Raw genomic sequence first — 21,150 nt, 5'->3', positions numbered from 1 at the left:
TTAAAAAAAAAAAAAAGACCACAGAAAAAATTATTATTATTATTATTAGTGCCTCAGCAGATGGTGCTTCTGGCAGCACTTGCTTAAATATTTATTTCTGTGTGGGTTTCCTCCCCCCTTGTAATTGGGGTGGGTTTTTTTTTTTTCTTCCTTCTTTCACATCATCGTTACAGGGTAATGAGTCTGTAAACACTCTCTAAGCATGCTGACTTCTTTATTTATTATTTTTATTATTATTTATTTATCTTGGTTTTTCTTTCTAACTCTTGCCAGATGAAGACTAGTTCTTTCTGGCCAAAAAAAAAAAAAAAAAAGTGGACCAATTAAAGTAAGGGAAGGGGGAGGGGGTTGTTCTTGTGAAAATTAATCTATGTGCCTATATGGACAATTTAGGAGTTTGGATTTGCATATCAGTGTGATTAAATGATCTGTGAATTTGCTTGTTTCAGGTGTGTGTGTTTGTGTCTGTTCGTGTGCATGGAAATTGTGGGTACGTTCATGTAAATTAAGAGGGTTGTTGATGCACCTTAGAGTATGTGCATGTAAATGTGTGCGTGTGTATGCGTGTAAGTGTGTGGTGTATAAGCTTTCCTGTTATGAAAAAGCTAAACAGATGCTGTGCTTTAAAAATTAATAGCTTTGAACTGTTTCAAGTGTCAGAAGAAACACAGGATAAATATAACCCTTTAGGAGCCTAACCTTACAGACTGAAAGAGCAGAATTTCCCCTTTGTGCTGTGTTTGCCGCTTCCCTCCTTCCCCAAGCACACGGTTTGGTAGAACACTTGCCGCTCCCTTCCTGCGCTGTAGACAGCACACACACACCTTTCCGTGGCACGTGGAAGGGAGGGTAGGAGTTTGAAGTGCTAGAACGCTTGTTTAGCTGTTGCTTTTAAAAGCTGAGCCCACGAGTTACTCCTGCTAGGACGCTTCAAGTAACTTATCCCATACAGTCAGATCTCTTCGGTGTCTGGCCCTTCTTTTACTGCAGCTGGCATCTCTGGTCATTTTGCATCCTCGCTTTCGATAATATTTTGGGCTGCTTTGCTTCAAAGGTGTCTGTTTGTCAGCAAGGTCTTTATGTTCCTCTTCTCTCTGCCTGGCCTGCGCTCCACAGTTCTCCAGCCCTGCACAGCCCTTTGCTCTCTCTTCCCCATCTCATCAGTGGAATAGGGAGGAAGCTTTCCACAGAGCAGTTTTCTTTCCTTTAAAGCTGCTGACATAAAGCCCCAGACTAGCAGGACCAGTTGGTTTGATCTGCTGCCGAGCTGCATGTACCTGGTTGGTGCCATGGTGACTCAGGCTGCTGCCTGTGCCCTGTACTGGCCTCGCAGCTGCCCAGGCGTTGAGCAGGAATCGCTTCCTCTGCTTTCAGTTCCACACCTTTGTTTGTGCAGCCAGCCTTGCTGTTTGCCTTGCGGTTTGTTTCTTCTCCGCTGCTGAGGTTTGTTCCAGTTTCTCAATCACCTGTTCTGACGTGATCCTGATTTCCTGCAGTATTTCTTCTCCTTCCCCAGGGAGAGGCATGTCTGCTCCTGGCATCTGTCCCTGTCTCCCTTTGTGAATGCTGAGGCAAAGAAGTCATTTAATTTTTTAGCAATGTCTATCTTTTCTGTCAATTAAGTCCCCTTTCCATCTCCTAGAGGCCCTGCTGTCTCCACAGTTGACCTCCTCTTCCTTACCGTGATTCACAAATGCCTTATTCAGTGCTGCTTTTCATCCCCACTTTTTCTATCCTGTAGCTCAGTGTTACGTCACCTTACGACGATCCATAATCTTCCCTGTTTGTGCGCTGTTCCTTGATTTCCCCGGAACACCCTCACTCCTCTCATTTTTCCTTTTTATCCGTTGCCCGCCCTTGTTTCTTTCCCATGCCCTTTATCATATGCACTCCTGCTGTGTTTAGCACTAAGTGACGTGAGGAACCTTTGAGGAACCTTTGAGCAGATGGTACTTTATCTTTGAATGTTTCCCCTCTGAGTCCCCTTCTCTCCACTGCTTTTCCCTTTCAAGCTCTTCAGCTCTTCCAGGGTCCTCTAGAATATACATCAGAGAGCTCATTGCACTGATTAGCCCATTACTGGATCATCCCCTTTTGCCAGTTATTGATGTGTCTATCAGTCAATACGTTCTATGTACTGTCTGTTTGTATGTAGATATTATATGGCATTTCTGCCTTTCTGGGGTTTTTTTCCACCCTGTATGTCAGGAATTTCCAAATTGGCCGTGTGGAATGCTCAGTGGTGGCCTGCAGAAATGGATTGGGTGCATGTTATTGGCTTGCTTCTTGTGTCCTACTCTTTAACTGCACTCAAAGGCAGGCTGAAAACCCTGTTTTGCACTGCACTATTTTTTGTTGTGAGCAAATAGTGTATCCACATCAAAAATAAATGGTTGGCAGGGCTGAAGCGTATGGGAGAAGATGTGCACACAGGGTTGCGATGGTCTGCCTGTAACGCTTCGTTCTGTTCCTGTTGATCCATCTCACCTTTCTATTGATCTGTCCATTTTACTGGAAGTTCCTATGTAATCTTGCCATGATCATCTTCTACCTGTGTGGCTTACCATCTAATCCACTGGTTTGCAATTTTCTCTGTAGTGTGACACCATACTGTGATAAAAAAAATGTCTTGAGACAAAACTCACACAAACAAATGAATGCCTGAGCTTTTCTGAGGTCCTACTAGATGGGTGTATACCTAACATTTAGAATCCCTATTTGACTGATGTTTGTTGGTCTCCTTCTGGCATGGGAGATTCTGAAACTCACTGCTGTGGTATCTAAATTCACACCTGAGAATTTCAGAATTGTGCGATATTTAATTCAAGGACCCCTCCTTTCTTATTCTTCCCCAGGTAAGCAACTTAGATAATGGAGATGAATTTCAGAGGGAAAGACAGACAGATTAGGGATGTACACGAACTGAATGATCCTGCTCAAGAAACACCTTTAAATAGTGACAAATAGAAAAAGGAAGATGGGAGGGTCACCACCCTTGGAGGGGTTAAAGGGGATGGGGTTTAATGCCATGAACATGTAGGATGAAAGCAGGAATGGGACTTACTTATTTGTACCTTGCTTGCAGGCACTACTGTCAGGACACTGTTTTACTCTCCCTTTTCTTTCTTCTGTCCTCCTCTCATGTTTGCAGGTTCTCTGGCAGTCAGCACTGTGGACATATACACTGTGCATACCAGTACAGAGAACATTACCACTGCCTTGACCCAGAGTGCAACTACCAGGTAAAAGAGTGGTAAAAAGTTATCAGCACAGCTATGTGAATGTAAAGGGGTACAACCTAGGGCAGATGTGTGCCCTCCTGTGCTTTCCTCCCCCACGCATGCACATGCCTCTTCACTTTTCTGCTCTGAAACAGGGCAAGGTATGTTTTCAACTTACTAGAACCCAATTTTGTTTCCATTTAACCCAACCTAACGCCATTTAGCCAAACCCAGACCACTGTAACGAAGAGCAGATTATAGATCAGCTCAAGTCAGTGGGAACTACTCCAGATTTACATCAGACAAACCAAGAGAATAAATTCTGCTGTGTTACAAAATGTGCCTGAAACTAGGGAATGCTGATCTGTTAGTCTGTCTCTTTCCCTCCTGCTGCCCGAGTGACATTGTAGCAGCAGTATCTGCAACAAAACACCCAGTAAGACCAGCAGCAGCCTGGGATTTGTGGGGAAAGCGTGGGGGCAGGAGCATGTGCAATGCTGTAATTACTGGGAGAATTGCCAGGATAGCGACGTCAAGCCAGCCGAGTCACGTGCTGTGTTTGTTTACCCTCTTCCCAGGTCTGTGAGTTTGACACTGCCATTTCTGTGGTCAGGCTGAGGGTGTGTAAGGGGGAATCCCAGAGTTTGCCTCCACTGTGCATCAGGCACAACTTCAGCCCTACCCCAGGAGGCCTTTGGGTCTCAAAGGAATGAGTCTGACCACAGCATAGGAAGTTGATCTGGATCTGCTGAGCTTGGCTGTGGGTTTCTATTGATCAAAGGAGAGTTTGTCTCTGGGATGCATGTAGTGGTCCTCCTAGCCCACCATTTGGTAATTGAGATGAGTCAGTCCCAACTGTGACACAGATATCTCTGCACCAGAAAGAGAGAAAAACAAAGGATGGAAAGACAGAAAAACCTATTATTATGATTGGCCTCATGATTATTTCCTAAGGAGTCTGGAAGCTGCTTGCAAAGGAGCTGTCTGGTCTCGCAGGGAATAAGGATTTAGACTGCTTTTTAAAATGCAAATTATTTTATGGCTGAGATATATTTTAGAATAAGTAACGCTCTGTAATAAGTGGGCACAAATTAACGATGATTGGCAATAGCAATCCTGTATGTACGCCCTGGGAAATCATACCTCCAGCCTCCAAGGGATTCCTGTTGAAATCTATATCTGTATATTCCCGTGCCAATACCAACGAGATTGATCAGGATTGATATTATAGGAGGAAAGAGTGGAAGTGATAATCATTTGTTTCCTATGAGGGAGACTAGAAAAGTTGTTAAACATTAGAATACAGGCCTTTTCAATTACGCCTCAAAATAAATGGATATTGATTTCTTTTAAAAAAATCAGATTTACTTTCCCACCTTCACTGTTAAATATTGATGTCTGTGGGAAATAGAAATGAAAAGCTTCATTTTAAAGGCACTTAGCCTGCTCTGACAGTGGGGTACCCCTTCATTACTTCAAGCAGGTAGAGGATGAAAAGGATATTCTGTCATACAGATTTAGCTCTGAGCTCTACTACCATCTTTTTCTGTGACTGGAAGAAAGTTCCGTGTCCCTGTTTTCCTAATAGAGCCATCCTACCTTGTCAGGGAGGCAGAAGACTTACGGTAGGAAGATACTATAAAAGAGCAGAGTGTTTTTCCCAATTTCTGGTCTGACACGAATGTGGCAGCCAGTATCTTGTTAACCACTACCATGAGTGATTTGGAAGCTTGGATTACTCTCTTGTAGGCTGTTTAGTTCACTGGTTTGCTTTCTAACTATAGCAGTTCTTGAGATAGTAGCAGCTAAAATTATGTTAGAAGAATTGCAGTCTTAAAGCTGCAGGGAGTGTTTTCTGGACATCGCCCCAGTGTCATGTTTACTCTACAACTTTTCATGTGTATATACTTTCCCTTTACCAAGAAGATACATGCACACAATTCCTCTTTAATCTGACTCTCCTGGGGTGATTACTGCTGAGCTTTAAACTCCTGGTACCATAAGTTTATTAACAACAAAACCCACCCTGCCCCCAGGATTACTCACCCACTCCCATCACGTGTGTCTCACTGTCTGTCTCTGTATCTCTCCAGAGATTCACTAGTAAACAGGATGTGATTCGGCATTACAACATGCACAAGAAACGTGATAATTCCCTCCAGCACGGCTTCATGCGCTTCAGCCCCTTGGATGACTGTAGCGTGTACTATCATGGCTGCCACCTGAATGGGAAAAGCACACACTACCACTGCATGCAGGTAACAGCTCGACTGGGGAACAGATGGTAGCACACGAGGCATGTGAAGAGTCTTTGTTTGAGCTGTGTCTCTTTTGGGGTGGACTGAAACGATTCTTGAGTTCAGGCAGCCCAACACTTCCTCGTTAGAAAGCCAAGGGGCTGTCCTGAGCAAAGGTGACATTCACAGCCTCTCTTGCTCACTTCCGATTCAGGTGCCTCTTTGTAGAGTGTGTGCCCTGTCCTCACTGCACTTGCCCTGCCAAGTGTTGGGAAGGGCAAAGGGAAGCACCATGCTCTGGTTTTAGAAGCCTTGTGCATGCAGTGAGGCAAAGCAGGTCTCAAGGTTTTCTTACAGTCTTGGACTTCACTTGTTCAAACAAGTCCTGTTCTCTGAGATGCAGGGACCTCTCTGCAATGCCACTGCACTGCCTCTACTCAAATCTGATCTGTCACTCCCTTGAAATCAGACACATCTGCCCTTTAACACTGGGTTATTTTTCTGCATAATCAATTTCTAAAGTAACTAAACTTTAATGTCACATGTCTAGACTTAACCCCCCCGATTCTCCATCTCCTTCACCAGTGGTGCTTGTCTGTGGTGTAGGCTGGGAGTTTTGTTTCAAGAGCCAGCCAGGCTTCAACAGCAGCGTAACCAGAGTTGGAGTTGCTGCATAGATGTAACTGTGACGCCTACACTGTTTTTAGACACAGACACACCAGATTGTTTGGGTCTTACCCTGATTGTTCTTCAGATTAGAGGTTTTGATACATACTTGTTTCATTAGAATTGTGGCCTAAACCATTGCCATGAGAATGTGCTGTAGTTACAAACAGAATAATCAGGCAACCCTTGGTGAATGCTTCTCTGTTCTGAAAACTCAGGTCTCACTTCCTGCCCTATCCCAACAGTTTAAGACCCCAGTTAAAGTCACAAGGCCTTAATCACATGCTTAAATGCTTTGCGGGGATAGACTTCAGCATATGTTTAACTTGAAGTCAGGTAAGCTTTCTGAAGTCAATGGGGCTTAAGCACATTCTTAAATGTTAGGCATGCACTCAAGTATTGTCCTGAATAGGGGTTGGTTTAAGCATGTGCTTACAACATCTGATAAATTGGGAACTTCATGTGACTTTCCGTTGAGGACATTTTCTGTTATGCTTCCATAATATTGATTGTTTAGTTTCTTCACTTGACCAGGATGGGATTTGTTTAATTTTTTTTTTTTTTAGAGTATGAGGAGTGTTTCACAGCTTTAAGTCACTCCGAGTTCAAATAGAGACCCTCGTTTACACAACTATATATGGGTAATTCCATCCTGTGCCCACTGTCTTCCAGGAAAATAATGCCCATGTAAGCAGTGTCTTACAGGAAAGGTGTCTGAATATAAACTCCCAATTAAAGAAAATACTGCTTAAATGGCAGAATTTGTGCCATCCATCTCAGGGTTGTTTTTTTCTTTATGTCCATAATTGGTGTGGATAAAATTCAGTTAGTTGTTTATATAAACTGACATTTTTTTAGGCTTTAGCACCAAGAGCTCCATTGCAAATTATTCCTAAGGAGGTTTTTGTTTAATTCGTTTTTTTAATGCTGTGCAGGGTCTGTCTTTTTTCAAGGTGTCAGTGCAGAGAGAGAGAGGCTCTTTTATATTGGAAATAGCTGGAGATCCTTTTTATTTTTTTTTTTTCTGAGTATTTGTCATGGGTTTTGTTACTGCCTGTTTGAATCAACCTGGGCTGAACTAAGAGGTGGTGTTTTCGTTCTCTTCACTTCTGAGATGGTGCAGGCATTGGCACACGTTGTGCTAGAGAAGAAAAGAAAAAAAAAAAAAAAAATCCTCCCTCAGCAGGGCTGAGGACGTTTTCAGATTCCAGTGTTTTTTTACTCAATATGGCAAAGTTGCCCGCTTTACCCAGAGGAAGGCAGGTTTTCAGCATTCCGTCCTCGTCACACCATTCCCATTTGCTGCAAGAGTTCAAAAGTATTGAAGTGGTAGTCTTGAACAGTGACAGGGAAAAAAAGTCACCAGTTTGCTAAGATCAGCTGAACATAGGGTTTATGCTTTGCTAGAATGAAACCCGTATATTACAAGCTCAAAAGATTGGCCTCATGTTGCACCACCCTGCCTTACCTCCCAGAAGGACTAAAGAGGTAAATAACTCATTCCCACTCAGTTTTGTGTTCCCCAAATAGATGAAAGCCCTACTTAGTTCTGTGTTGCTCCAAGATAACAAAAAGTAATGGCATCTGTCAGTGTTGTTTTCTCCTTAAGAGCAGGAACCCTGCTTACTGCCTCCCTAAGCAGGCGTGATTATCTGTAGCTGGTCTTTTATCCTTTTGCATCCTCCCCATATTTTCTTACTGTTTCATGCCCAGAGAGTTGTTTGTTTGATTTTGTTTTTTTTTCACAACTGCTCTATCAGTCTTTAGATTGGGAATTAAAGTGATGACTTAATACTCCTAGGAGAAGTGCACAAGTGGAACTATTAAATGTATGTGTGCTGCTCGTGTGTTTATTATTGCTGGTAATAACAGTAGGCTGTTAAAACGCTGTGCTGATGACTCCCTGTTTTGGCCTGGGGTAGGTGGGTTGTAACAAGGTCTATACAAGCACCTCTGATGTGATGACCCATGAGAACTTTCACAAGAAGAACACGCAGCTCATCAACGATGGGTTTCAGCGGTTCCGTGCCACGGAGGACTGCGGCACCGTGGAGTGCCAGTTCTACGGGCAGAAAACCACTCACTTTCACTGCAGGTGAGACAGCAGGGAAGGGGAGGAATCCTGCCTCAGAGTTGCATGGTCTGTTTGCCGCCTCCTGCCAAGTCATAAATTGAGGAGTATACACAGGGACTTGATTTTCCCTGCTATGTCCTTCTCAGTACTGCTCTTGAGAGAACTTATGCTCCAGGGCAGATGTGATTTCCAGGATCTTGCCACAGATCACTCTCAAGGCAGAAGTGTGATCTGAGGTGATCTGGGGAAAGGGTACCCACTAGAAAATACATCCTAGAATCATTTGGGAAAGAGATCACAGTGCTCTTCGGAGTTTGGCAGAAGTAGGCCATTAACGTACTGCTAATGGCTCTTCCATGCTAGAGTTCTCTCCTGCCAGCAGTCAGCCAGCTCATCCCTTTCAGGGCCAGACTCTGCCTTCTGTACACAAATGCTCCTCTATTGATTTCTCGTGCTCTCAGGAAGAGTAGGAAAGCACAGTTTGTACCTTAGCCCCCTTTAGGTGCTCTTTTGGTTGGAACTTTTAGTGATGGGTGCCTCCATCCCCATGTTATTGTGGCTGTTCCTCAGAGTGGACTGAGCTTCCCAGCTCACTCGCATGGCAGCATTTTCGCTTGCCTTGGTGTCACAAGTTAATCCGCATAAAGCTCCTCAACCCCTTTGCAGCCAGGGCCATTGTCTCATGCTGGCCCCAATCCTTATCCCAGAGGGAGGCAGGTGACAGCAGTTGGGTTGTGCTCCTAGCCCACACAGCCAACCACCCTCTCCTCCTCGATGCCCTTGCAGGCGACCTGGGTGTACATTCACCTTCAAGAACAAGTGTGACATTGAGAAGCACAAGAGCTACCACATCAAAGATGATGCCTATGCCAAGGACGGCTTCAAGAAGTTTTACAAGTATGAGGAGTGCAAGTATGAGGGCTGTGTCTACAGCAAGGCCACCAACCACTTCCACTGCATAAGGGCAGGCTGTGGCTTCACCTTTACCTCCACCAGCCAGATGACCTCCCATAAACGCAAACATGAGCGCCGGCACATCCGGAGCTCAGGAGTGCTGGGCCTGCCCGCCTCTCTCCTGGGGTCCAAGGATAATGAGCAAGAGGAGTCCAGTAACGATGACCTTATTGACTTCTCTGCTATGAGCTCGAAGAACTCCAGCCTGAGTGCCTCCCCCACCAGTCAACAGTCTTCCGTTTCTCTCATAGTCCCAGCTGCACCCTCCTCTGCTGCTGAGCTTGCTTCCTCACAGGCCAGCAAGTCTGCCAACAGCATGACACCAGCCACCAAGATCTCTGGCCTGCTCTCCCAGGCTCTTCCCAGCAATATACCCTTGGCCCTGGCACTCTCCAACTCAGCACTTCCTGGAACAGCTGGATCCTTCTTCCCCATCATCCCCAGTCGGGTCTCCACACCGCTTCCCGCCAGCTCAGCTAATCTCATGACTGCTGGTTCTTCTGGCACCAATCCAACATCGTCTGCCCCTACGGATTCCTCATCCCAGGCCATTTCAGGATCTGGTGAGCCAGCGGCTACTTCTTCTCCAGCTCCAGCAGCATCTATAATGGAAAGGATCTCTGCTAGCAAGGGATTAATCTCTCCTATGATGGCCAGGCTGGCAGCAGCTGCACTCAAGCCCTCTGTGGCACTTGAAGCAGGTGAGTTACCCTCATCAGTTGTGCTAGTGGTGGGAGGAAGAGCAGTGCCTGATGACTTGGAGAGGAGTGAATGAAAAGCCACCCAGTTGTCCATGAGACTGGAGGTGGGGAGGAGGTAGTAAAGGAACATAAATGGGAGAATAAATTTGGTCGTGTCCAGTTAACCCTTGAAGAGGGCAGTCTTGGCATGGTTTCCTGTGGAGCCTGGCTATACCCTCGTGGCCAGAAGAGAGGCAGGAAATGCAGCTTTGCCCACAAATGGAGTAGGCACTTGCCAGATCTGAAGGAAGAGTGTGGCCATGTGTATTGCCTAGTTTGCTGTAGGCTGAAAAGAGAGAGGCACTGTATTAAAAATGGAAATGAAGAAAAAGCTTGGCCAATACTTGGCAGGCCATACAGTAGCCTAAGGCCTCTTCTGCAGACTGTATCAAGTTTTGGCTGGGTGGTGTTGATCCTGTAGCTCATTGCCAATTGTTTTTCTGATCTGGGGGGTTGGTCCTGTGCTGCAGCTTTGTTGTCCCAGCTCTGCATTTGGAGATAGTGTTGGTACGGTCCACAAACCGGACCTTTCTCCTGTTCAGTTCTTGCAAGCTGTGCTCCTCTGTCCCTGCAGCTCCCTGAGCTGCGAGGAGCAGCAGCACCGTGAGAGAGGGGTAGAAGATGGGTCTGAGAAGTCCCCTGGGGCAGCCCGGAGTTCTTACTGCCACCACCTAGACCTGGGGCAGGTCATTGCCTGTGCTCAGCCCTGCCCGCAGGGACGTGGGGCTCCCTCGAGAGCGCAGGGTACTTCCACAATCTCCTGCTGAACGTGGGCAGCTCGTAGTGGGCAGCGTGGAGTTGTGGAGGGGAGGCCCTGCCCGGCAGCACCCCGTGGCGTTGGGCAGCCCCACAGCCTCCTTCCCCGGGGCGTGGAAAGGCCAGAGCAGGCTGCTGGCCCCTGGGGGGGACGCGTGCTGCCCATGTTCCCTTCTACCCAGGAGCAAACGAGGGAGTAGGACGAAGTGATCTGATTAAAGAGGGAGGGGAACTTTCACATACTTTTAAAATTATTATTTGAAAAATTGTTTCCTAAAGCAGAGAAAGGTCATTGAGGGAACTATTTTCCTTTATTTTTTAATAAAATGCCACTTGCTGTCTGAGAAGCAGCTCGCTGTCAGCTGTACTGCCGGAGGGTAAATTAATATTTTAGTCACTTGGGGATTGTGGAAAAAAGCTCTGCAGACATGTTCCTGTCAGCAACTTTTTTCCCCTCCTTTTTTCTTTGCTGTTCTTCTTAATTTTTTTCTTTAATTTGTTCTCCCACTTTCCCCCTTTCCTCTTTTTTCTCTTCCTTTAATTTGAATTTTTCTCTCGCGGGCTCAGCACTAAACCTCCTCCCAAACAAGAAGAATTTCCTCTTTTTGTGGGGACAACGTGGTGGCGGTGGCGAGAGGTCGCGCAGTTTGAACCGGGCCCGTTGGCTGTCACCTTCGATAGCCCCGGCAGGGCAGATGCTCCTGCTGGGCACGCGCAGTGGCGGGCCACCGCTGTCGCTACGGCAACGCTGGGATTGGGGACGAGGAAGGGGGCTTGACTAGCAGTCGAAAGCTGCCACATTGCCTCAGCATTAACAGAGTCTTTAATAAACGCTTAAGAGGCAGCCCCGCAAATTAGTTATGACAGTTTGTGCAGAGAATCAGGTCTCCCCCACGCTCCTTCCGCCCTTCTCCTTTAAAGGGCCCATAGCCTGGACAACTTTGACATAATTTTGCAATAATTATCACTTGAAGAATTTCCACGCTGGAGTGGACGTCAGAACCCATCATGTCAGCTTGGCAATAAACGCTGACCAGCAATCCCAGCACTTCCCTCCCCCCACACTTTTCCTTTGCTTTTTCCATTTATGCACTGGTACTAGTGATTTAACGTACTTATTTGCCGTTGTAACCTCATTTTAGACCTACACTTTTCATTTAATTTTTGCATTTGATTTCGGTGTCTTTCTCAAGCAGGGAATGGACAACCAGCAGCTCCTGGACGGTTCAATCCAGTTCAGGTGAAGCAGGAACCTGTGGAGGCCATGGGATCGTCATCTGCCACCAGTCAGGACTCCTTGCAGGAGCACAGCTTGGACCTGAGCGTCAAGGATCACGGGTGAGAGAAGTGCACAGGCAGGCACACTTAACTCTTTCCAGCAGCAAGCTCTGAGAAGTTTCTGTACCCGTAATGAGAGGACAGAATATGTTGATGAAAGGCAATTTCACAGTGGCTGAGTTAGATGCCCCCAAACTGGAGGCAGGGAGGTTCTCTCTACTCCCCCTCAAGCATGTGTCCTCCAGATAGTTTTTTGGGCTCACAAGCACCTAATGACTCTTTGACAAGAGCTTCACCTCTTGTGCTCCCCTCTGAGAAATAAGCCACTGGCAAAGCTCCTTCTTTGACTTAGATATTCCTGCTGTTGTCATCAAGAGCTGGTTGAAGGCTGCTCCAGTGCCACACTTCAGCACGCTTCTAGCAGGAGCATTTGCACTGATGTAGTAGGGCACTGAGTCAGGGCTAAGAGAGGCACTTCCAGAGAAATTGGACACACAAACCAGCTGGGTGTCAGGCTAGCTCTGGTCTGGGTCTGGCATGTGCTAATTTATAGTTATGGTGATGACTCTTTGCACTTGCACAGATGGGAATGCACCTATCTCAAAGCATGTGTCCCACTTGTCCAGCATCTGTACTGAGAATAGGAGTGTTTGGGGGTTGTCCTGCATGGAAAAACTGCAGAGGAGCTGATACTGGGGCTAAGTTTTGACCTTTGTATACATTCCTTTCCATACTTTAAACAAGGCTCAGGTTGGGACCCCAGCACTTGCAGTCAACTACAGGCATTACCGATGCATGTGAAACACCAAGGCTGCCTTTCAGCCCGCCTGGCTGCGGCCATGAGGATTGCTGCCTTCTCTGCTGCCGAGGGCGCCCGTGGCCCTGGCAGTACGAGTCTCCCAGCAGCATCCCCTCTGTTTTTTCTGAAAGTTCTAACGGGATGGGGTGGGTTGTGAGTCAGCTAATAAAAAAGTGTGATGGTGTGGACACTGGAGGAAGAGGTCTGGACTGTTTAATAGCTGACAGAACTAAACTCTGCAGACTTGGGACCCTCTTTGTCTCCATCTTGGCTATCACAAGTGAAAGAGTTTGGCCTGCCCAAGGGAGGGTGGGCATCATTCTCTTCCTCCGGATGTAGCAGGTGAGGAGTGAGGCAGCTTGAAGGGAGAAGGATTAATCTCAGTGCTCACAGTCCCTGTGCACATCTTAACTAAACCCTGTTGGTTTGTGTGTTCCAGTAATGAATCAAATGGCCACACAGTCTCGGCAAATTCATCTCTTTTATCCTCGCTTATGAATAAGGTAAGAGCCATCCATCAAACGCCTTTCATTCCCCCCACCAAGAGAAATTAAAGCTGCGATGGCGGGGAGGGGGGGAAGAGATGCGTTTGTTTTTTAATGTTTTGCCTCTAATAAGATGAGTTTGTACCATTTAAATTTTGAGACCATTTTTCATCGGGTATAATTTCAGAGCCACTGCTTACGAATTAATTTAATGAACTGGCTGAAGAAATATATTGCAGCCTCTGACACCTTTTTTTTTTTTCATCCTTTCTAGACAGAGGAGGGCTCCGAAAGATTTTTTTTTTTTTTTTTCCATTTTTATTTCCAGAACCTGGCAACTTCTCTCTCTCTCTCTTTTTATAGTTACTCATTTTGTTTATTTACTTAAAAACATTTTCTTTCATTGGGGGAGGGGGAGGACAATCATTTGTTTTTATGAAAGAGAAGAAAAAAATTAGAAGTTTTGAGCTAAAATCATCAATTTCTGTCTATCTGGTGTGAGTAATGGTGTCCAACAGAGCCCCCTTTACCATGTTCTAGAATATTTATTTTAGATAATGCACAGTTTCTTTTTCCTTACTTTTTCTTTAAATTATACATCATCTCAAATATATATTTCCCTTTCACATGATAAATTCTACTGTACCAAGATTAATTTTGCTGTTGTATACAACTGCAGTAGAGATCAGGGCAGCCTTTGAGCCATGCTTTAATATTCTACAGTGTGATAGGTTTTACGGGCATAACTATTGCCATCCCCTTGGCTCTGGGCGTTACATGCATCAAGGCCATATAACCCTCAAGAGAGGGCAAAGTGACTTTGCCTAGTAATCTCTTGCCTCCTTTCTCATTTCATCACTCTTTTCTCTGTGTTGTTTAATTTCTGCCTCTATCCTTATGCCACTTTTCTTCTCCACTGGCTTTCTGTTACACTGGGTTTTTGATGTTCCCTTTTAAACCGAATTTCTTATTTGTTCTTGTGTATTGTCCCTTTAGTGATTCCAAATATGCAGCTTTTTCTCTAGTGAGTAAATCTGTTTAGTAAGTCTGCTGTCTGGGGTCCTGAGTCGTTCTGAATGCCCCAGCTCAGGGACATTCTGTTTCAATAGATACTTCACTTGAAAATATCCAGGAGAATATGAGATTTAAGCATATGCATGTGCAGCCCTGCGTAAGATTCTTTACGTTGTGCAAAATATGTGTAGCACAGGTATAAAATATGAGTTCTTCAGGTTGTTCCTTTTTTAAAGAAGGAGTGGGATTAACCAATGACATAAACTAGCAAAGAATAGAGCCCACTGATTTGAAGGAGCCTATTCCATGACTAAGGATAGCTGAATCAAGCTCAGTGTGCTCAGGAACACATCAACGCCTGCTTCTTTCTCTTGCTGCACACAATTTCTGTTCATGGAGGAATCCTTCATTATTAGTCTAGGAAAAAGAGCCCTTTACAGAAACTGAATGTCCAGCAAACACCAATGGAAAGAGACGACCTGAATTTCTGGCTCCAGCCATAAAGAGTTGCAGTCTCCACATAGCAGCAGGGGCTTTACCTTCAGGGGGCATTAAGAAAGCCTCAAATAGCCAGGGTTCCTGTAGCCTACTGCAGTTTATTTAGGGGGCTGTCAGGCTTAATTAACTGATATTTATAAAGGGCTACAAGATCCTCAAGTGGGTGGAGTTTATAATGCAAGTATTGGGCCCAATCCTGCATTTTATTCATGCTGTGAAATTTCACTATTGTTACTGGAGGTAACTGAGAACACAACAAAGCAAGAAAGGGTCTGGGAAATTGTGCATTTATTCTGAAAGAAAATTTGTTCTCTAAGCACTCTTGAGTAAGTTCTTTTTTCTATCCTGCACATCATACACCTGGACCTCTAAACCTTCTCTGTGTAGAATCTATTTGAAGCCTTTCAGACAAGGCAAATCCTAAGTCCAAGTCCTGCTTTGTGGAGAGTACATCCATTTAGCACAGAAAGTGACATCATTTCTTTATTTAAGTTAGGAAGAATTTTCCGGGAACTTAAGCGGAGCCGGAATTTTTCCCCAGTTGAATCAGATTTCCCCTCTCCCACCCCCAAACATACCTGATAGTCACTTCAAAGAAGGAGACATCCTTGTGACTGGGATATGGTGATTCTAAACAAACTAGAGCTTACCAGTTCTATCACTAGGTCTGTACTAAGAGACCAGCATTTTGTAGGAGCTATACAGGGCTATTAAGGTTTAAGCCTGTGCACCTTTTCCATACTCAAATAGGGCATGTCTCTCTTCACCTCAGTTTCCCCATGTATAAAATAGACAAAGATGCTTCATTACTTTATACAAAAGCCATGAATATTAGATGGGCACCTGAGTACTTTGTGATAGTTGGGTGGAGGTTGCAGAAGAGTGAGGTGTTGTTAAGTTTTGCCAGTGCAGTTGAGGCAGCCTGCGCAGACTTCTTGTCTTCTCTCTTGATCTTTGAAGACATGGCCTTCCGTGGGACAGTCCTGAGGACAGACTGGCAGTGCCCAGGGCTGTGTGCTGGGCTTGATGCAGTGTCTATGTTCTTGTTCCAGATGTCCAAGACCAGTGCCAGCCTTGGCAACCTGCTCAACATTAAGGCAGAAGGAGATGGCAGCCAGGCTGGGGCTGGAGAGCCAACACAGTACTTGGGCAAGGCAGTGAAGGCACTTGTCCAGGAGAAGCTCTCTGAGCCGTGGAAGATGTACCTGCGCCGGTAAGGAGAGCATGGAACTGGGAATAGAGGAAAGGGAAAATGATTTCCTTTGCAAAGGGTCTGGCTCATTAGTTCACACTTGAATTCAGCGTTCTCTTGAATTTAAAGGCCTAATTCTGTGATATGCTGATCACCTTCTAGTCCCGGCTAGCCGCAGTAGGTGTTAATGTCCTGTAAGAAATATCTGTTCACGTAGAATTATTTTGCAAAGGGATCTTGAGAACCAACTACAAGCACAGATCTTCACATAGTCCTGTTAGCCTAGACTGCATCTGAGGCTCCTCTTTATGTCCCCAGTCTGCAAGTCTGAGGACACGCTGCAGCTTGCTCTTAGCATTGAACTTCTGTAGTTACTACGCACAGATCACAGAAGCCTTAAAATGCTTGCTGTGGCACTTCCTCTGATCACAGGAGTAGGCCACTGAAACAAGGAGTATAAGGGGTATGGGAACGGGGATGGTTTCTGCTGTTTTTGTTGTAGACAAGAAGGCTCGAAAGGAAAATGGAACAGATACAAAACTCACCCACACACAGACACATGCACATACATGCCCGGACAGACACATGCTTTGAGCATACACAGATACACCCAGGCAGACACATACAGGTTTGTGCTCTGACACAAGATAGTTGCCTACAAATGCCTGTGGACACTTTGTAAATCACAGACTTTAATGGAGAAGACTAGAAAGTCTTCTAGTCCATCTGCCCCTGGCCAGTGCGAGATCCTTCCCTGTAGTCCATTTGCATTTTGTCCAGCCTAGTTGTAATTATGCCAAGCAGTGTGGCTATTTTCTTGTCTGTGGGAGCATTATTCTACCACCTAATACGTTTCACTGTCATGATTTTTTTCATGGTATGCTGCCTGAATTTCCCTTTTTGTAATTTTGTTGCAGTTCTCCTGCTTATATCCCCTTGAACCACAGCAGATAATTCCTCTCCGCAGTCGGAGTTCACTCCTTTCAGATAGTCACAGACTTTTAGCATACCATTTAACCAAGCTTATTTACTTCCTTTAGTCTGGCTTTGTAAATTAGTCCCTTCAGCCTGCTGATTGTGTTGCTGTTGTCGTTCTTGCTGCTCCCTGAATGGGTGCAGAACTGGGCTGCCATTCCTGTATCACCACACAAGCTTTCTGTCCCCACACATGCAGCTCACAATTGTGCTACCTTGTTTGCATCTATACTGCATAATGTATATGTATCGTGTTTACCATCCACTGTTACACAGCATTGCTTTTAATGTTGCTCTCATGAGTCCCTTAGGTATAAAAATACAGCCCCCACCCCCCAGATATATTAGATGTATGTTTCCAAATACAACTCTCACTTTCTGAACCTTCTCCCTTGTCTTCCAAGGCCTCTCTGTGTTATTTTTCTCCTCTTGCACTGGTGTTGCCAACCTCCTCCCAGTTTAGTATCTTCTGTGAATTTCATTAACACGCTGTTTACTCCTTCTCCTAGATTACTAATGAAGATGTTAAATAAGCTCAGACCTAACCAAAGTCATCCTTGCGGCATTCACAAGATACCTCCTCCCAGCTCAATATGTTGCTGTTTGTCATTAGCCTTTGTTTACGGTCCTTCAGCCAGTTTTCAATCCATGAGGTGGCATTCACATCCAGGCCAATTTGAATTAATTCTAAGTCTATACGAGACTGTATCAAAATGCTTTACTAAAATCCAAATATATTGCATCCCTTTATCCACTAATTTTGTAATTCTATCAAAAAAAGCAATTAAATTTGTCTGGCAAGATTTATTCTTTATAATCCTGATGCTGTTTATTGCTCATGGTTCCTTTATCCTCTAGATGTTTAATGATTTTCTCCTCCCTCTTAATATTTGTTCCATTACTTTAGTGGAAGGAGAAGTTAAGACTAGAGGTATGATAATTGCCAAAGATCACTTGCCTTTTTTTGCCCTGAAAGAATCAGTACCTAGATTATTTTTTTCTTTTTTTTTTTTTTTTCCAATTTCCCAGTACCTCCCTCTTCTCTATGGGTTAACAAATAGCAAATACTAATGCAGTCAGTTTGTGAGTTAATTTCCATTGCACTTCAGGACATACCATCATCCAGACTGGCTGATCTGTGCATATGTATATTTTCCAACCAGTCCCTTTATCTGCTCTTGTAGAAGGTCTTCATTTTATCCCTAATTGTCTGCTTTGTCTTAAGTTTTCCTATCCAAAGCAAATTTTATAAGGCAGCCATTTTTGACTCATCACCTCCCATTTTTATTGGACCTTCGTTCTAAGTACAATACCTCATGTCCCTGCTACAACCACCCCTTTAGTTGCTGTAACGTGGTTTCTTATCTCTTACCACACCTTTACTTTCCTTCATGTTCTCCCTGCAAGCCTTGACTGCATGCATTCTATATCCACTGACCTTCCTTCTCCAATACAAGTTTTTTTTCTTTTTCCTTTACCCTCAAATTGTTCAGAGGTCCCTCCTGGGACCACACAGGCTGCTGTTTGTTTCTCGCTTTCCTGCTCATCAGAGCAATTGTACTTTGTTGTATCTTAATTATGCAAGATTCCCCTGTTAAGTTTCGAATCCTTCCTGCCAGTGTTTTTTACTTGATTTCTAGATTCCCTGTGATTCTGGAGTTTCCTGAAATCACATGTATTTGTGCTACTCTTACTAAGTCCAGAGAATCTCAGCAGTGGATGAGCAGTGAAATCATGCTTAGTTGTTTTTGCTCTCTTGACCGTTTCCTCCAAGATGACAAGAGGCATATCTTAGACAACAGCTTTTGCTCTGGTTTTTGCATTGCAGAGTTGTTTCTTCTGTACTTCAGGGATTGTACTCTTCAGTATTTATGCATATACTAGGCTGTAACAGCTGTATAGGCAATACTTTGTCTCTCCCATCTATGTGACACCCTGTTGTTTCAGGGCAGGGGAAAGGCAGATTCTGGATCCAGAACCACTGTTGTTTCTTCCCTTTTGCTACTCCCAGTAAGCTGAAAAAGAAGAACCTGTAATGTTTCAGCAGTGTCCTCTTGGTCTGGGTTGCTTTTATTTACTAACCTTTGATCACTCCTCAGAGCCTTGGCTTTTGTACATAGATGCTCAAGAACACTAATGAATTTTATCTTCTGTTTCAGAGTAGTTCTGTATTTTGCTCCCACTAAAAGTGGAGGGGAGTTTCTCGGTCAAGTTCAATTGGAGAGAAATTAGGTTCTTGTTCTGCATGTTCAGATCTATATAACAGGCAATAATCAAGCAACAATGCCAGCAGTGCTATTTGTGCAGCAGGGACAGTGATGTTAGAAAACGGAATGGTAGTAGAGTTGAAAAACAAAGAAAATATGTCTGTTCCAACACCGCTTCCCTTCTGGGGCCTTCCATAAGATGCCTGCTTGTCTGCTTTGGCCAGGTTTGGTACCAAGGATTTCTGTGATGCGCAGTGCGACTTTCTCCATAAGGTGCATTTCCATTGTGTCGTGGAGGAATGCGGTGCCCTCTTCAGCACCCTGGATGGAGCCATCAAACATGCCAAGTAAGTAGGAGAGTCTTGGGAAACCTGAGAAAACTCTACAACACGCATGCTGCAGGACAAGAGGGATCTTGCCGAGTAACTCTATTCAGGAGCAGGAACGTGGGCAGTCCTGAGAGCAGCAGTTTGGGCAGCCACGTGCTTCCTGTGTAACTGCTCAGCTAAAATTTTTGCAGAACTCTAGGTCCTCTTTAACTTTGTTTCACAATAAATGCACTCAACTTGTGAAAAAGTGTTGGCAGGGCTGTGAACTGGACATTGGTGGTTTTCCATAGCCTACTTGACAGACAGTGTGTTCAAGGAGACCCATATTTCTCACAGCACACAAGTACACCATACAAAGAAATAAGAAACTATGGGAGAGGATCCTGCAAACCCAACCATTGTCACTGGAAACAGACTTTTTGTGGAGTGGACAGCTCCCCATCACTGCAGTGTAGAAAGCATTTTATTGTTCTTCGTCTTGTTATGCCAAGTCTCTGTTAGCAAGTTTTCCCTAGCCCTTAGTTTATATGGTTTTGTTTAAGAGGTTCGCATCATTGGGATAAGGATCTTGAAATGAAGCAGTCAAACTGTCCAGCCCAACAGCAACTTTTTTCTCACCTTGTTGTGTTCTTATATTGTAAACCCTTTGTCATTTCACATCATCTGGAAAGAAGCAGACAGCCCAGGGTTTGGTAGCCAGAACTGATAATATGGCCTGTATTACAGAGGCTGTACAGCGTGCTCAGAACTCTAAATGACTGTTGGGTGAAGAATGAATTTAAGATACACTCCCACTGTTACAGTGAGGGGACTAGCAAAGGAAGGGTGCGATACTGGAAATTTTCCCCGTTGCAGATTTCTACAGAGCATAATCTGCAGTTCCAAGTATTTTCTAAAGGCAACGTAAGGTTTGCCCAAGTAAAGAATGAATAAGGCCTTCAGCAGCTGGCCGCATGACTGATTCTGAAGGGGTTTAAAGGGAAGGAGATGTTGCAGATTTTAAGACGGAAAGATCTGTTAGCACGGGTGGTCTCTGGCGTTGGTAGTTCCCTGAGGTTCACTACAACCCGGCCACGGGAGGCTGCCCTCATCGGCACATTGATGTTACCGACTGCAGCGATTCTCACATCCCCCTGATTTCAAACACTTTTTTGTACCTTTCTGTCTCCACCCCTCTTAATGAATTCCCTTCTCTTCACAGTCAGTCTAGGAGGCCCCTAAATCTTTCCACAAAGTTTGCAGAACACCTTTTAGGATTTAACCTCAGCTAATTTGTTTGCAGACTCCTGCCATGTTCTTGTTCATGTTTAATCACGTTCTATGCAGTGGTCAAGCACTTATGTCTGAATTACGCCGTCTGTTGCAGTTTTCACTTCCGAACTGAGGGTGGAACTGTGAAAAGTAACTCTGAGTCTCCCTTTTCAACCACTACGGAGAATAAGGCTTCACTGGCCCCTTCATCACCATCTGCTGCTTCTGTCACCATGGCAAGTGCTCCTGCCCTCGACGTGCCCACTCCAAGTCCAGCTACTGTGCCCTCTGCCCCCACACTGCTAGCTTGGAAGCAACTGGCTTCAACTATACCCCAGATGCCTCAGATCCCAGCATCAGTGCCTAACCTGGCAACTTCACCCTTGGCAACGACTTCCCTGGAGAACGCCAAGCCTCAGGTCAAACCCGGATTTCTCCAGTTCCAGGAGAAGTAAGTTACAGAGGCTGCCTGCC

The 21,150-nt window shown here is 44.9% G+C and overlaps 1 protein-coding gene across 10 annotated transcripts in view; it reads left to right on the top strand.

Moving 5' to 3' along the window:
* The window catches only part of CASZ1 (castor zinc finger 1), a 207,066-nt gene that overhangs the window by 171,509 nt on the left and 14,407 nt on the right, over positions 1-21,150 (top strand). For 8 of the 10 annotated variants that reach the window (XM_074848245.1, XM_074848241.1, XM_074848242.1 and 5 more), the window contains 9 exons: positions 3,152-3,242; positions 5,315-5,479; positions 8,047-8,219; positions 8,985-9,853; positions 11,842-11,986; positions 13,165-13,228; positions 15,775-15,935; positions 19,321-19,443; positions 20,792-21,127. In XM_074848245.1, the coding sequence (XP_074704346.1) occupies positions 3,152-3,242; positions 5,315-5,479; positions 8,047-8,219; positions 8,985-9,853; positions 11,842-11,986; positions 13,165-13,228; positions 15,775-15,935; positions 19,321-19,443; positions 20,792-21,127 (2,127 nt within the window). The remainder of the gene's footprint in view (positions 1-3,151; positions 3,243-5,314; positions 5,480-8,046; positions 8,220-8,984; positions 9,854-11,841; positions 11,987-13,164; positions 13,229-15,774; positions 15,936-19,320; positions 19,444-20,791; positions 21,128-21,150) is intronic. The other 2 variants (XM_074848248.1, XM_074848240.1) reach the window with 1 other exon arrangement.

The sequence above is a fragment of the Strix aluco genome, chromosome 22 (genome assembly GCF_031877795.1).
Source record: "Strix aluco isolate bStrAlu1 chromosome 22, bStrAlu1.hap1, whole genome shotgun sequence".
In the NCBI taxonomy this organism is placed as follows: domain Eukaryota; kingdom Metazoa; phylum Chordata; class Aves; order Strigiformes; family Strigidae; genus Strix; species Strix aluco.
Note: the sequence above shows the minus strand (reverse complement) of the source record. Positions and strands in the feature narration are given on the sequence as shown.